General features: G+C 41.0%; 1 protein-coding gene across 1 annotated transcript; it reads right to left on the minus strand.

Moving 5' to 3' along the window:
- Positions 1-548: 548 nt before the first annotated feature.
- On the minus strand, positions 549-11018 carry LOC120924940 (derriere protein-like). Its single transcript, XM_040335889.1, has 2 exons — positions 10634-11018; positions 549-1895 (listed from the first exon to the last, which is right to left on the minus strand). Exons 1-2 carry the CDS (start codon positions 10884-10886, stop codon positions 1084-1086), a joined length of 1065 nt encoding a protein of 354 aa, XP_040191823.1. The 5' UTR covers positions 10887-11018; the 3' UTR covers positions 549-1083.
- Between the last annotated feature and the right edge of the window lie 1127 nt (positions 11019-12145).

Consider the following 12145-nt stretch of genomic DNA (forward strand, 5'->3'; position numbering starts at 1 on the left):
CCTCTAGTTTTAGAACCATATAAGTGTTCATGTACACACAGACTATGTTGACCGCTGGCCGTGGGGAAAATGCAAAACACTGCAAATTCGCACCCGTGTTTTGTGGCCTGCGGTCAAAACGTTCTTATCCTGAACGCGATTCTTCCACGTTCAGGAGAGGGAGGTTGAGGGAAGTTGAACCTCTCCTAACCGTAGCCGCTTCTAAACTCTTTTAAAAGCTTGTGTACATGGACACATAGGCTTTTATGGAGTTTAGAAGCTTTGGTAAAAAAAAAACGCAAAAAGCTCCTAAACTCAAGTTTAGAAGCTGTAGTGTACATGAGCCATAAAAGCAAAAAACAATAAAAGCATTATGATATAAAACGATCTAGATTCTAATATATTTTAGTAATCTTTTTTCTACATTATTTGACAAAATAACACAAAATGACATGTATTTAAAAATATTTTCTACATTTTATTTAAATATTAATACAGTTTCAGAACTCTGGCTATTGCTAGCCAAGCCATTTAAATTTGATAATAAAAAAAAAAGCTGAAACGCTCTAAAGACCCAAGGCAATTTAGGGAAAAATATATAGCTGAACTCTGGGCAAACAGTCATATACAAAGTTGCAATAGAAATGTATAAAGTTTCAAATGTTGCACGACAAATCTTGGTATTCACACCTATGCCACCTTGCCAGGTATGTGTATTTGGTTCATCTTTGTAACTTCCAGTGTCCCCTATGTGTTCAGCAAGTTCATAGCCCTTGTGTGGTTCACTTTACCTAGGTAGAAGGACAGAAAATGTCCAGAAGGGAGATCCAGTCAAATATTGTATTCCTGCTTAAAGTCCATGCATGGTTCATGCTGAGAACGGCACATTTGCATTACTCTCAGATGAGGTTTACATTCAGGCATTTGACAGGTGTCCGTTTTTTCATTCGTAAGAACATATCAAAGCTGGTGTTATTACCCCAATAAGCCAGTGGTTGTAGGATTACTGTAGAATTGCAGTAGATAACCCATACATTTGTAAATCCAAATGCAGTATGAGAGTCTAGATTAAAATAATCATCCAAACAAAAAAAAAAACTTTATTTATTTGCACCCACAGTCATCTACAACCATGTCCTCGTAATGTCTCAGCACAACATTGTCATTGTTATCATAATATAGCATAGAAATGGGTGATAGCTTAGTTGGAGCACAGCAAGGGAGTGGTGTGACATCTGGCTCTATAGAGTGCACCAATGTCTGTAGCACGGCATGGTTGGTACCCTTAAGCATCTCTGTCAGCGGATAAGGGCACTCTCCATGACAGTAGTTGGCCATGTAGCCTCGTGGAGCAATAACCCAGTTTTGCCAGCCGACATCCTTGAAGTCAATGTAGAGACGCCTCTTTTTGCATAGGTTACTGGGAGTTGGCAATGAAGACTCTGCACTTCTTTTGGGTCTTGAAGCCTTGCAGCTAGAAGGGTCAAGTGATACTGTGACCAGAGAGATGTGGACGAAGGAATGGATTTGCTCACACAGTTGGGAGAATTTGTTACCTGTTGTTTCTTCACCATCTGCAAAAATTTCCATAACTAATCCCATGTTGTTTTCAAAGGCAGTCCAGTCCTGTGTCATCTTTGTCAAATTGAAATGAAGAGACTTGTGAAGTAGACGAAAGGACTGTGCAAAGAGAAGCTTCCTGCTTGTATTGTGGTCTCGCATTCCCTTTAAAGACATATGAAGTGGACGATACAACCGGAGCTGGAACTCACGGCCATGATATGTGTTGTGCTTGAACTTGATCTCAAGTTGGCCAAGGGTCACCTGCTCCCTTTTCTCAATTACAGAAAGGTCAAAGAAGAGATGTTTCTTGAAGCACAAGGATTTATGTGGTACCTCATTGGAGACGAACGGTCCTGTGGAAGAGTAATGGATTAAATATTAATGTCAATTATTTGAAACAACATTGTAGCTCAGTTTTGGATAGAATATGTAATTTTTTCATATCAATTTTCTTTGTTTTTTACTCTATTGTTTGTTTTATAGAGTGGTTCTCCTGATGAAGTGGTTATACCACGAAACTAGTCGAGACTTAGACCATTCCATATGTCTGTAATTACAGAAATTGCCTAGAGCCACTCCAGGCTTCTGTTTTTTCAATTTGAATTATGTATCAATTGTATAATTTTTTATATGTAATACATTTTCCTTTTACACTACATGCATGTTAATTTTATCGTACCAAGACAGTCCTTAATTTTTAGGGGGAGGGAATGTTTTGGGGTCAGCTTCAGCCACTGTCCCTTGTTCCCTCTTTTCCCCATCTCCTTTGTTGTTTCATAGAATAGGTAATGGTTAAAGTGGATGTAAGCCCACTCTCATCCTTTGTAAACTACTGCCATGGTGTTGATCTATAAGGATATAGATGTCTCCTGCATGTATCCTTACCTGTCAAATGTCTCCCCTCTGTCTGTTAAAAGAACTGAAAAACTGCAGATTCTGTGGGTGGGTCTGTTGTCTGGAGCTCGGTGGGTGGAGTCATGATGTCAGTAGACTCCCGCCCACCTCTACACTCCCCTTGTCAACATGCATTTTGTCCCGTGTATTAGTTACACTGAATTCTGCTATGATCACTAACATCCAGTCAAAATCCAGAAAAGTAACCACATGACTTCAGAAAAGGAGTGGGGGTGGGAATTAAAAAATAATGCCTGTCTCCAGGCTAGTGAATGAGATATGTAAATAACCTGTCACTCACAGCAAGGGGCGGAACGGACTAAGGTTTTTCTCTGTTAGTCTGTTTCATCTCACTAAACAATAAAAGAGGATTGCTCAGAGCTGGATTAACTCTTTGTGGCAAGACTGGGCACAGATGATAGGAAATCTTTTACTCTACATTGTGACAGCAAAAAATAAATACATTTGGGTTTACATCCACTTTAAAACTGGCCATACATTATGCAATTTTCTTATTCAATTTCCTTTAGATTTACCTTCCAATATGTAGTGCAACGGCCTGCCTGATTGCATACAAATTGAAAGGGTTTAGGTTTGATTTCATATTCTCCATTTAGGTCTCATTCACAGAGGCATACTGATCTGTACACCTGTGCAAAGGGGCCATCTTCACCTGCACAAGTGACAGGAGTCTGATGCACGGATCTGCACACACATCCCAGAGTGCACATCCGTGCATTGGACACACATGGATGTACATTCTGGGATGTGCTTGGAGATTTATAGATATTCATAGGCAATTTCTAGTACTGCAGTTATGTTGAAAATATTATTAACATGACATTAATATATACATGCATGAGTGGGAAATTGTGGAATCATCTTTTGCCCCTATTTCTCTCCATCACATGCAGTCTTGGATTGCTAACGTGTGGTGCCAAAGAGTATACAGTATCTCACAAACATAAGTACACCCCTCACATTTTTGTAATTATTTTATTATACCTTTTCATGTGACGACACTGAAGAAATTACGCTTTTCTACAATGTAAGGTAGTGAGTGAACAGCTTGTATAACAGTGTACATTTGCTGTCCCCTCAAAATAACTCAACACACAGCTATTAATGTCTAAGCCGCTGGCAACAAAAGTGAGTACACCCCTTAGTGAAAATGTCCAAATTGGACCAAATTAGCCATTTTCCCTCCCCGAGTTATCGCTCTCACTCTCTCAAACTGGTCACTGGAAGTTCAACATGGCACCTTCATGGAACAAATTAGCCATTTTCCCTCCCCGATGTCATGTGACTCGTTTGTGTTACAAGGTCTCAAGTGTGAATGGGGAACAGGTGTGTTAAATTTGGAGTTATCGCTCTCACTCTTTCAAACTGGTCACTGGAAGTTCAACATGGCACCTTCATGGCAAAGAACTGAGCTACAGCACGGTGGCCAAGACCGTACAGTTGTTTAACAGCACAGGTTCCACTCAGAACAGGCCTTGCCATGGTAGACCAAAGAGGTTGAGTGCACATGCTCAGTGCCATATCCAGAGGTTGTCTTTGGGAAATAGACATATGAATGCTGTCAGAATTGCTGCAGAGGTTGAAGGGGTGGGGGTTAGCCTGTCAGTGCTCAGACCATATACCACACACTGCATCAAATTGGTTTGCATGGCTGTCGCCCCAGAAGGAAGCCTCTTCTAAAGATGATGCACAAGAAAGCCTGCAAACAGTTTGCTGAAGACAAGCAGACTAAGGACATGGATTACTGGAACCATGTCCTGTGGTCTGATGAGACCAAGATAAACTTATTTGGTTCAGATGGTGTCAAGCGTGTGTGGTGGCAACCAGGTGAGGAGTACAAAGACAAGTGTGTCTCTCCTACAGTCAAGCATGGTGGTGGGAGTGTCATGGTCTGGGGCTGCATGAGTGCTGCTGTCACTGGGGAGATACAGTTCATTGGGGGAACCATGAATGCCAACATGTACTGTGACATACTGAAGCAGAACATGATCCCCTCCCTTCAGAGACTGGGCCGCAGGGCAATATTCCAAGATGATAATGACCCCAAACGCACCTCCAAGACGACCACTGCCTTGCTAAAGAAGCTGAGGGTAAAGGTGATGGACTGGCCAAGCATGTCTCCAGACCTAAACCCTATTGAGCCTCTGTGGGGCATCCTCAAATGGAAGATGGAGGAGTGCAAGGTCTCTAACATCCACCAGCTCTGTGATGTCAGCATGGAGGAGTGGAAGAGGACTCCAGTGGCAACCTGTGAAGCTCTGGTGAACTCCATGCCCAAGAGGGTTAAGGCAGTGCTGGAAAATAATGTTGACCACACAAAATATTGACACTTTGGGCCCAATTTGGACATTTTCACTTAGGGTTGTACTCACTTTTGTTGCCAGCAGTTTAGACATTAATGAATTTGTGTTGAGTTTTTTTGAGGGGGTAGCAAATTTACAAGCTGTACACTCACTACTTTACATTGTAGCAAAGTGTAATTTCTTCAGTGTTGTCACATGAAAAGATATAATAAAATATTTACAAAAATGTGAGAAATTCAATGTTAAAGAAGGAATGTCAAAGTTAAATTAACCGCTTGCCGACGAGCCGCCATTATTATACTCCGGCAGGTTGGCACAGCTGTGCGAATCGCCGTAGATAAACGTCAGCCACTTTAGGAGCTCTAGGGGGCACCCACGTGCCTGTGGCGCGACACCAGAGCTGATGCGTGTGGCTGGTGACCCGAGTTCGCTCCAGAGAGAGACAGAACAGGAATCTGTCAACAGACAGATCCCCGTTCTGTCAAGGAAGTTGAGAGAGATCTGCTGTTCCTAGGGATCAAAAACAGCGATCTCTCTCTGTCTACTCCCAGTCAGTACACCTGGGGAACACTTAAAGGCGTTGTAAAGGAAAAAAATGTTTTTGATCAAATGACTGTTTACAGGGTATAGAGACATAATACTTAACTGATTCCTTTTAAAAATGATTAAAAATAGATACAAATCAATCATATAATGTACCTGTAGTTTCAGTTTTGTTTATGCATCTAGTTTCATGCTTCTGTGAAGTACAGAGACACAGAGCCAACAGAGGGCAGTGATGGTTTGTAAAACGAAAGTGATTGGTTCTGAGGGGTTTAAGACACACATTAATCACACCTCCTTGATTAGTGCCACAGAGAGAAAGCTCCCATGACTTTTTTCATCAGGATTACAGCAACATCATAGCAAAAACGAACAATGAGGACATGAAAACAGGACTGCAGTAAGGTAAAGGAAGCTATTTAGCTAAAAAAAAAAAATCCTTTAGTGACCCTTTAACCCCTTGATCACTCCCTAGTGTTAACCCCTTAACCACCTCCCTGCCAGTGACATTTAGGTTGAATTCACACCTATGCATTTTTAGTTCTTTTTGCATTTTGCAATTTGCACTACAGAACGTGTTCCATAGGAAACCATGTTAAATCGACTGTAGTGCAAATCTGCAAAATACAAAAATAAAAAAAAACTGCATAGGTGTGAATTCAGCCTTATACAGTAATCAATGGCTATTTTAGCTCTGACGCTGTAAAAATGTCACTGGTCCCATAAAAGTGTCAAAAGTGTCCGATCTGTCCGCCGCAATCTCGCAGTCCTGCTAAAAATTGCAGATCGTTGCCATTACTAGTAAAAAATAACGAAATAATAAAAATTAAATAAATCTATCCCCTATTTTGTAGACGCTTTAACTTTTCATTTAAACCAATGAATATACGCTTATTGCGATTTTTTATCAAAATATGTAAAAGAACACATATTGGCCTAAACTGATGAAGAAATTTGTTTTATTTTATTTTATTTTTTGGGATATTCATTATAGCAAAAAGTAAAAAACACTGTCGCTCTTTTTTTGTTCATAACGCAAAAAAAAAAAACCTGCAGGTAATCAAATACTACCAAAAGAAATCTCTATTTGTGGGAAAAAAGGACGCCAATTTTGTTTGGGCACAGTGTCGCACGACCATGCAATTGTCAGTTAAAGTGACGCAGTGCCGTATCGAAAAAATGGCCTGGTCATTAAGGGGCCAAATCGTTCCAGTCCTTAAGTGGTTCAACACATATAGCCAGATTCAGAAAGACTGGCTTAACTTTGAGGCGGCGTAGCGTATCGCATATACGCTACGCCGCCGTAAGTCAGAGAGGCAAGTGCTGTATTCACAAAGCACTTGCCTCCTAAGTTACGTAAGCGCGCCTAATTCAAAAGAGGAACAGGGGGCGTGTTTTATGTTAATGACTTGTGACCCGACGTGATTGACGTTTTTAGCGAACGGCGCATGCGCCGTCCGTGGACATATCCCAGTGTGCATTGCTCCAAAGTACGCCGCAAGGACGTATTGGTTTTGACGTGAACGTAAATTACGTCCAGCCCCATTCACGGACGACTTATGCAAATGACGTAAAAATTTCAAAATTCGACGCGGGAACGACGTCCATACTTAACATTGGCTAGGCCAGCTTTTTGTTCAAATAACTTTACACCCGGAAAACGCCTTACATAAATGGCGTATGTTTACTGTGACGGGCAAGCGTATGTTCGTGAATAGGCGTATCTCGCTGATTTACGCATTCTAGGCGTAAATCAGCGTTCACGCCCCTAGCGGCCGGCGGAACTAGACAGCTAAGATACGACGGCGCAGACAGTCGTATCCTAGCTACATTTAAGCGTATCTCAATTTGAGAATACACTTAAATGTACGACGGCTTAGGTTCAGAGTTACGATGGCGTATCTACTGATACGCCAGCGTAAACGTCTCTGAATCTGGCTAATTATGTTTACCGAGGATCACACTTACATAATTCTATATGAAGATTTTGCACTTTGATCATTATTATTACACTGACAATTGCAGCTTAGGCCATAAAACATTTATAAAATTATTAAGCTGTAAAAATGATGCAAGGAAGTGTAGCTTTCGTAAACATTTTAACAGGTTAGGTCTTATTCATTTTATATCCTTAAATGGTCTCGGGGCCAACAAAGATGATTTGGGCCGTATGTACTTAAAAACATGAGTTTGACATGCCTTAAGACTGGGTTCACACCAGTGCAAATTGGATGCGGTTTTCTCCACATCCAATTTGCATAGCAGGAGATTGTGACCGTCTCTCTATGGAGCCGGTTCACACATCTCCGCAGTGGCTCCAGTGCGAATTGCACAGGAGTCCTGTGCGTCTTTGGTCCGTTTCAGGTCTGAATTCAGCCCAAAATTCAAGTCAAAATCAGACCTGAAAGTGTGATGGGAGACACACGTTCTCAAGTATGAACCCAGCCTTAAAGTGGAGTTCCACCCATTTTTTTATGTTTGTCTGTGCTGCATGCTCTAATCTCATAGTGTTCAGAATGGACAATTTGTATTTAATTTGTTGCTTGTAAATACCTTTATTTTGTAGTCCTTCATTACTTCATCCTCCTTATTTGCCTAGGCTATTTGCAAGGGTTTCTGGGATAGGCATCATGTTTCCCAGTAGTCCTTGCAAACCTGACTGAAACCTATTACATTGCTTGTGCACTGAGCATGTGCGAGATATGCAAAGCTGAAATCCAGGAAGTCATACAGTCTGGCTTCATGATGCCCACACTTAAGATGGCCACGGTCTATTTCTAGATTATAAACTATCTAAATGCTGTAACAACCTAACAAAACGGACCTTAGTTTACAGACTAACTTTACTAGAATACATTAAGCTTGTGTATTACAGGGGTATTTATATTTAAAAAGTGAAATTGTGGGTGGAACTCCCCTTTAATGAATAACAGAGAGAGGTGGTGGACAGCTGACACAACTTTTCTCAGGGAAATCAGCAGCAATCAAAAATTGTTTTTGCAGCTGCTATTGCCTTGATAAAGGGAAATCTTTTTCTGTGAGTTCTGTGATGTAACTTTGCGTTTATGGTCAAAGACCATCTGCATGGTGATAGATAAGGGGTGACAATTAGATTTGAGTTTATGATTCTCAAACTTTTTACAAGGGCATAAGCACAAACCATCCTTTCAGCTGTGCATACATGTTATTTCTCTACAGGCCTTCCGGCAGGCAGAGAAACAATCTACGGGGAAGAAAAGAACAACCACTTAATTTTACCCCAAGTACATTCTGCCAAATAGAATGAAAGTCATGAGTACACTAAACTGAAACTGTAATAACAGAAATATAAAAACTGTCATTGCTAACCTTCTTTTGAAAAGGCTAGTTTCAAAACTCTAATGCCGCGTACACACGATCAGTCAAACCGATGAGAACAGTCTGATGGACTGTTTTCATCGGACCAAACCGATCGTGTGTAGGCCCAATTGGTTATTTATCCGTATGTTAAAAAAAGCAATCTTGTTTTAAAGTTAACCGATGGATACCTAACCGATAGAAAAAAACGATCGTTTGTAGGCACTCCATCGGTTAAAAATCCACGCATGCTCAGAATCAAGTCGACGCATGCTTGGAAGCCTTGAACTTCATTTTTTTCAGCACGTCGTTGTGTTTTACGTCACCGCGTTCTGACACGATCGTTTTTTTAACCGATGGTGTGTAGGCACGACTGACCATCAGTCAGCTTCATCGGTTAACCGATGATAACGGTCCATCAGACCGTTTTCATCAGATGGACCGATCGTGTGTATGCGGCCTTAGACAGTGACCTCAATCAAGCTGGTAGATCAAGAATGTTAGTTAGAATTCATAATCTGCATGCTGGTTCTGAGTTAGTAGGGTTAATTTACTAAAGACAAAAAGGTTGTTTACTTTACAAGTGAAGTTACATTGCGAAAATAAATTTTCCCCAGAGTTTAGTGAATGTGGTGAAGCTCTTCTGACTTTCCTCATCCAATCACGTGCATTTTTTTTCTTTTACTTGGACATGATTGGGTATTCTTTGCCAATTGACATTTCACCACATTCACCAAGCTCTGGGGAATATTTATATTGTAAATGTAAACTTCCTTTGCAAACAGTTCAAAATTTGCCTTTAGTAGATCTATCCCTGTGACTTAGAAATCAAACAAAAGATCTGCAAAGTCTTCATGTCTGATTACCAAAGTTTTCCAGACATTAAAGCGGGAGTTCACCCATTTGTTTGTTTTTTGCCCTTTTCCCCTTAGATTCCTGCTCGTTTTGTCTAGGGGAATCGGCTATTTGTTTTAAAATATGAGCAGTACTTACCCGTTTTCGAGATGCATCTTCTCCGTCGCTTCCGGGGTATGGGTCTTCGGGAGCGGGCGTTCCTTCTTGATTGACAGTCTTCCGAAAGGCTTCCGACGGTCGCATCCATCGCGTCACTCGTAGCCGAAAGAAGCCGAACTTCGGTGCGGCTCTATACTGCGCCTGCGCACCGACGTTCGACTTCTTTTGGAAAATCGTGACGCGATGGATGCGACCGTCGGAAGCCTCTAGGAAGACTGTCAATCAAAATAGGAACGCCCAGTCCCGCAGCCCATACCCGGAAGCGACGGAGAGGATGCATCTCGTAAACCGTAAGTACAGCTCATATTTTAAAACATCTACCCGATTCCCCTAGACAAAACGAGCATCCATCTAGGGGGAAATAGTCATATATACGGGTGAACCTCCGCTTTAAGGCTCCATGCACACTGGCGTAAAAAAACGTTGCTTCTACCCGAGTTTGGTGTTCTGCCTGTAGAAGCAACTCAATGTTATCCTTTGTGTCCATACACATTGGGACGTTTACAGGCATATTTTGAGATCAACGTTTAGAGGCAGGAAAAAAAAAACCTTCTCAATCGTGTTTCTGATTGGAGCACACTGGCAGAAAAAAATTAAAACTCTCCTAAACTCGTCTAAACTTTGTAAAAAAATAATTCTATATGAGCGTTAAGCTTACAATGCTAAAATAAAAATAAAAGTAATGCTGCTGAATTCAGATGACTTAAAATGTGGATAAGCAAGGATCTTAAGATTGATGTTAGAAAAACTGCATTTCAAACAGCGAATATGTAGGGAAATCTCAAAACACTTGTGTTACACCAAAAACTAGTTAGAAATACTTAAATTACTGACAATTATGAATGCCATTGTGGAACGTACTTAAAATTACATGGATAGAAGGAGTAATATGGCAATCCCGTAAATGAAAATGGAAAGAAATAAAATGAATTATACATATTATATCACATAGACATCATTAAGCCATTTTGTTTACCAACCTTGATCTCTGTAGGATCTCACAATGTTCCCTGGAACTTGAAAGCCCTCCATCCTACAGGGATTATCTGCATTTATTCCTTTCTCAAAAATTTTCCAAAGTGCCTTTGGTACGGGTCCAGGAGAGACTGGTTGTGGTCTTCCATTTAATCCCAAGGCTTTGAGAAGCATCCTCTCCTGAAAAGGTAGCTCAGTGCAGTCAGCCAGCAAAATGAGAGCTAGAAGAAAAGAGATGAATAGCACAGGGACATCCATGGCACTGCTTCTTTGTCATCTGCCTTTCTGCTCCTGTGCCCTTTCTTAAGTACTAGCTCAAGCAACCAAAGTGTGAAATTTGACAGCTTTTTGGAGTCGGGAGGGAGGCGTTAAAAAGTCATTATCCTACCTCCTGCTTTTTTAATGTAAACAATCACATTCCAAAGGTTAGCTTACCAATTTTTAGTTAATGATAATACATTTTATATGCCTTCAAGACGTGTCTACATTTTGTATCTAATTTCCATACCATTATTCTCACAATCATCATTCAAGGACAATAGAATTACAAGTATCTCTGGAAGGTCAGGCCTTTGAAATACCTATGCAGATGCATAACGTGTAAAGTGTGGATTCAGGCACAATCTGAGCACTTTAACACCTATATCAGGCGTTTAGTTCCTAAAGCCTGGTACACACAGGAAGTTTTTTCATTCAACCCAGCAGGCTGAACAATAAAAAAAAACTATGCAATGTTAGTATAGTGATCTCCCCCACTGTGCTATCGTGTTCTGACAGGAGGACTGCCCCCTCCCCGTGCAAGAACACACCGGTCAGTCACTGGATAAGATACCGAACAGCTGCTGATTTTTCAGCATGCTCGTTCCACAGAAGCTGCTCATGAAACCAGCTTCTGTTTGGACAAGGAGTTGTACACATGGGCCGAAAGTCGTCTGGTAACTGCCAAACTGACCATTTACGAATGATTTTCAGCCCATGTGTACCTAACATAAGCAAGTCCTGGTTGACTGTGTGTAGCCTAAAGAGCAGGATATGCATGCTTCAGACACCTCCAGGTAAAGCATGTCAAAGGCAAAACAGTAATGAGAAGAAGGTTGTCTAATCTGTCCCACCACTATAGCTTCAGTGAAGCCTCATCCAGCAATGGTTGCCTAATAGATATTATACAATTGCCTGATTCAGTCAAGAACAGCAAAATCCAGAGACTATTATCTAATGTCTATTTAGCCAGCCCTAGATATAAGAGGATTAATGGAGGAGCAGTCTGACCACCCTCGGGCATCACTCTTGACCAGCATGCACATAAAAATTTGACTCAACCGACTATGAGGATAGACAACAACATGAAATTCACCAAATGAGGATACAAATGATCAGATCAAATGACTATCAACATTTGTCTATGGGCAGCTTGATCTGCAAGAAAATGGCAAATATTCTCAGTTTTGCTATTACATAGCGGCACCATGTTCCTCAGCTGTAAAATTAGAAGAAATGGCAGCACACCACTGTAGTTC

This window comes from Rana temporaria, chromosome 1, assembly GCF_905171775.1.
Source record: "Rana temporaria chromosome 1, aRanTem1.1, whole genome shotgun sequence".
Lineage (NCBI taxonomy): Eukaryota > Metazoa > Chordata > Amphibia > Anura > Ranidae > Rana > Rana temporaria.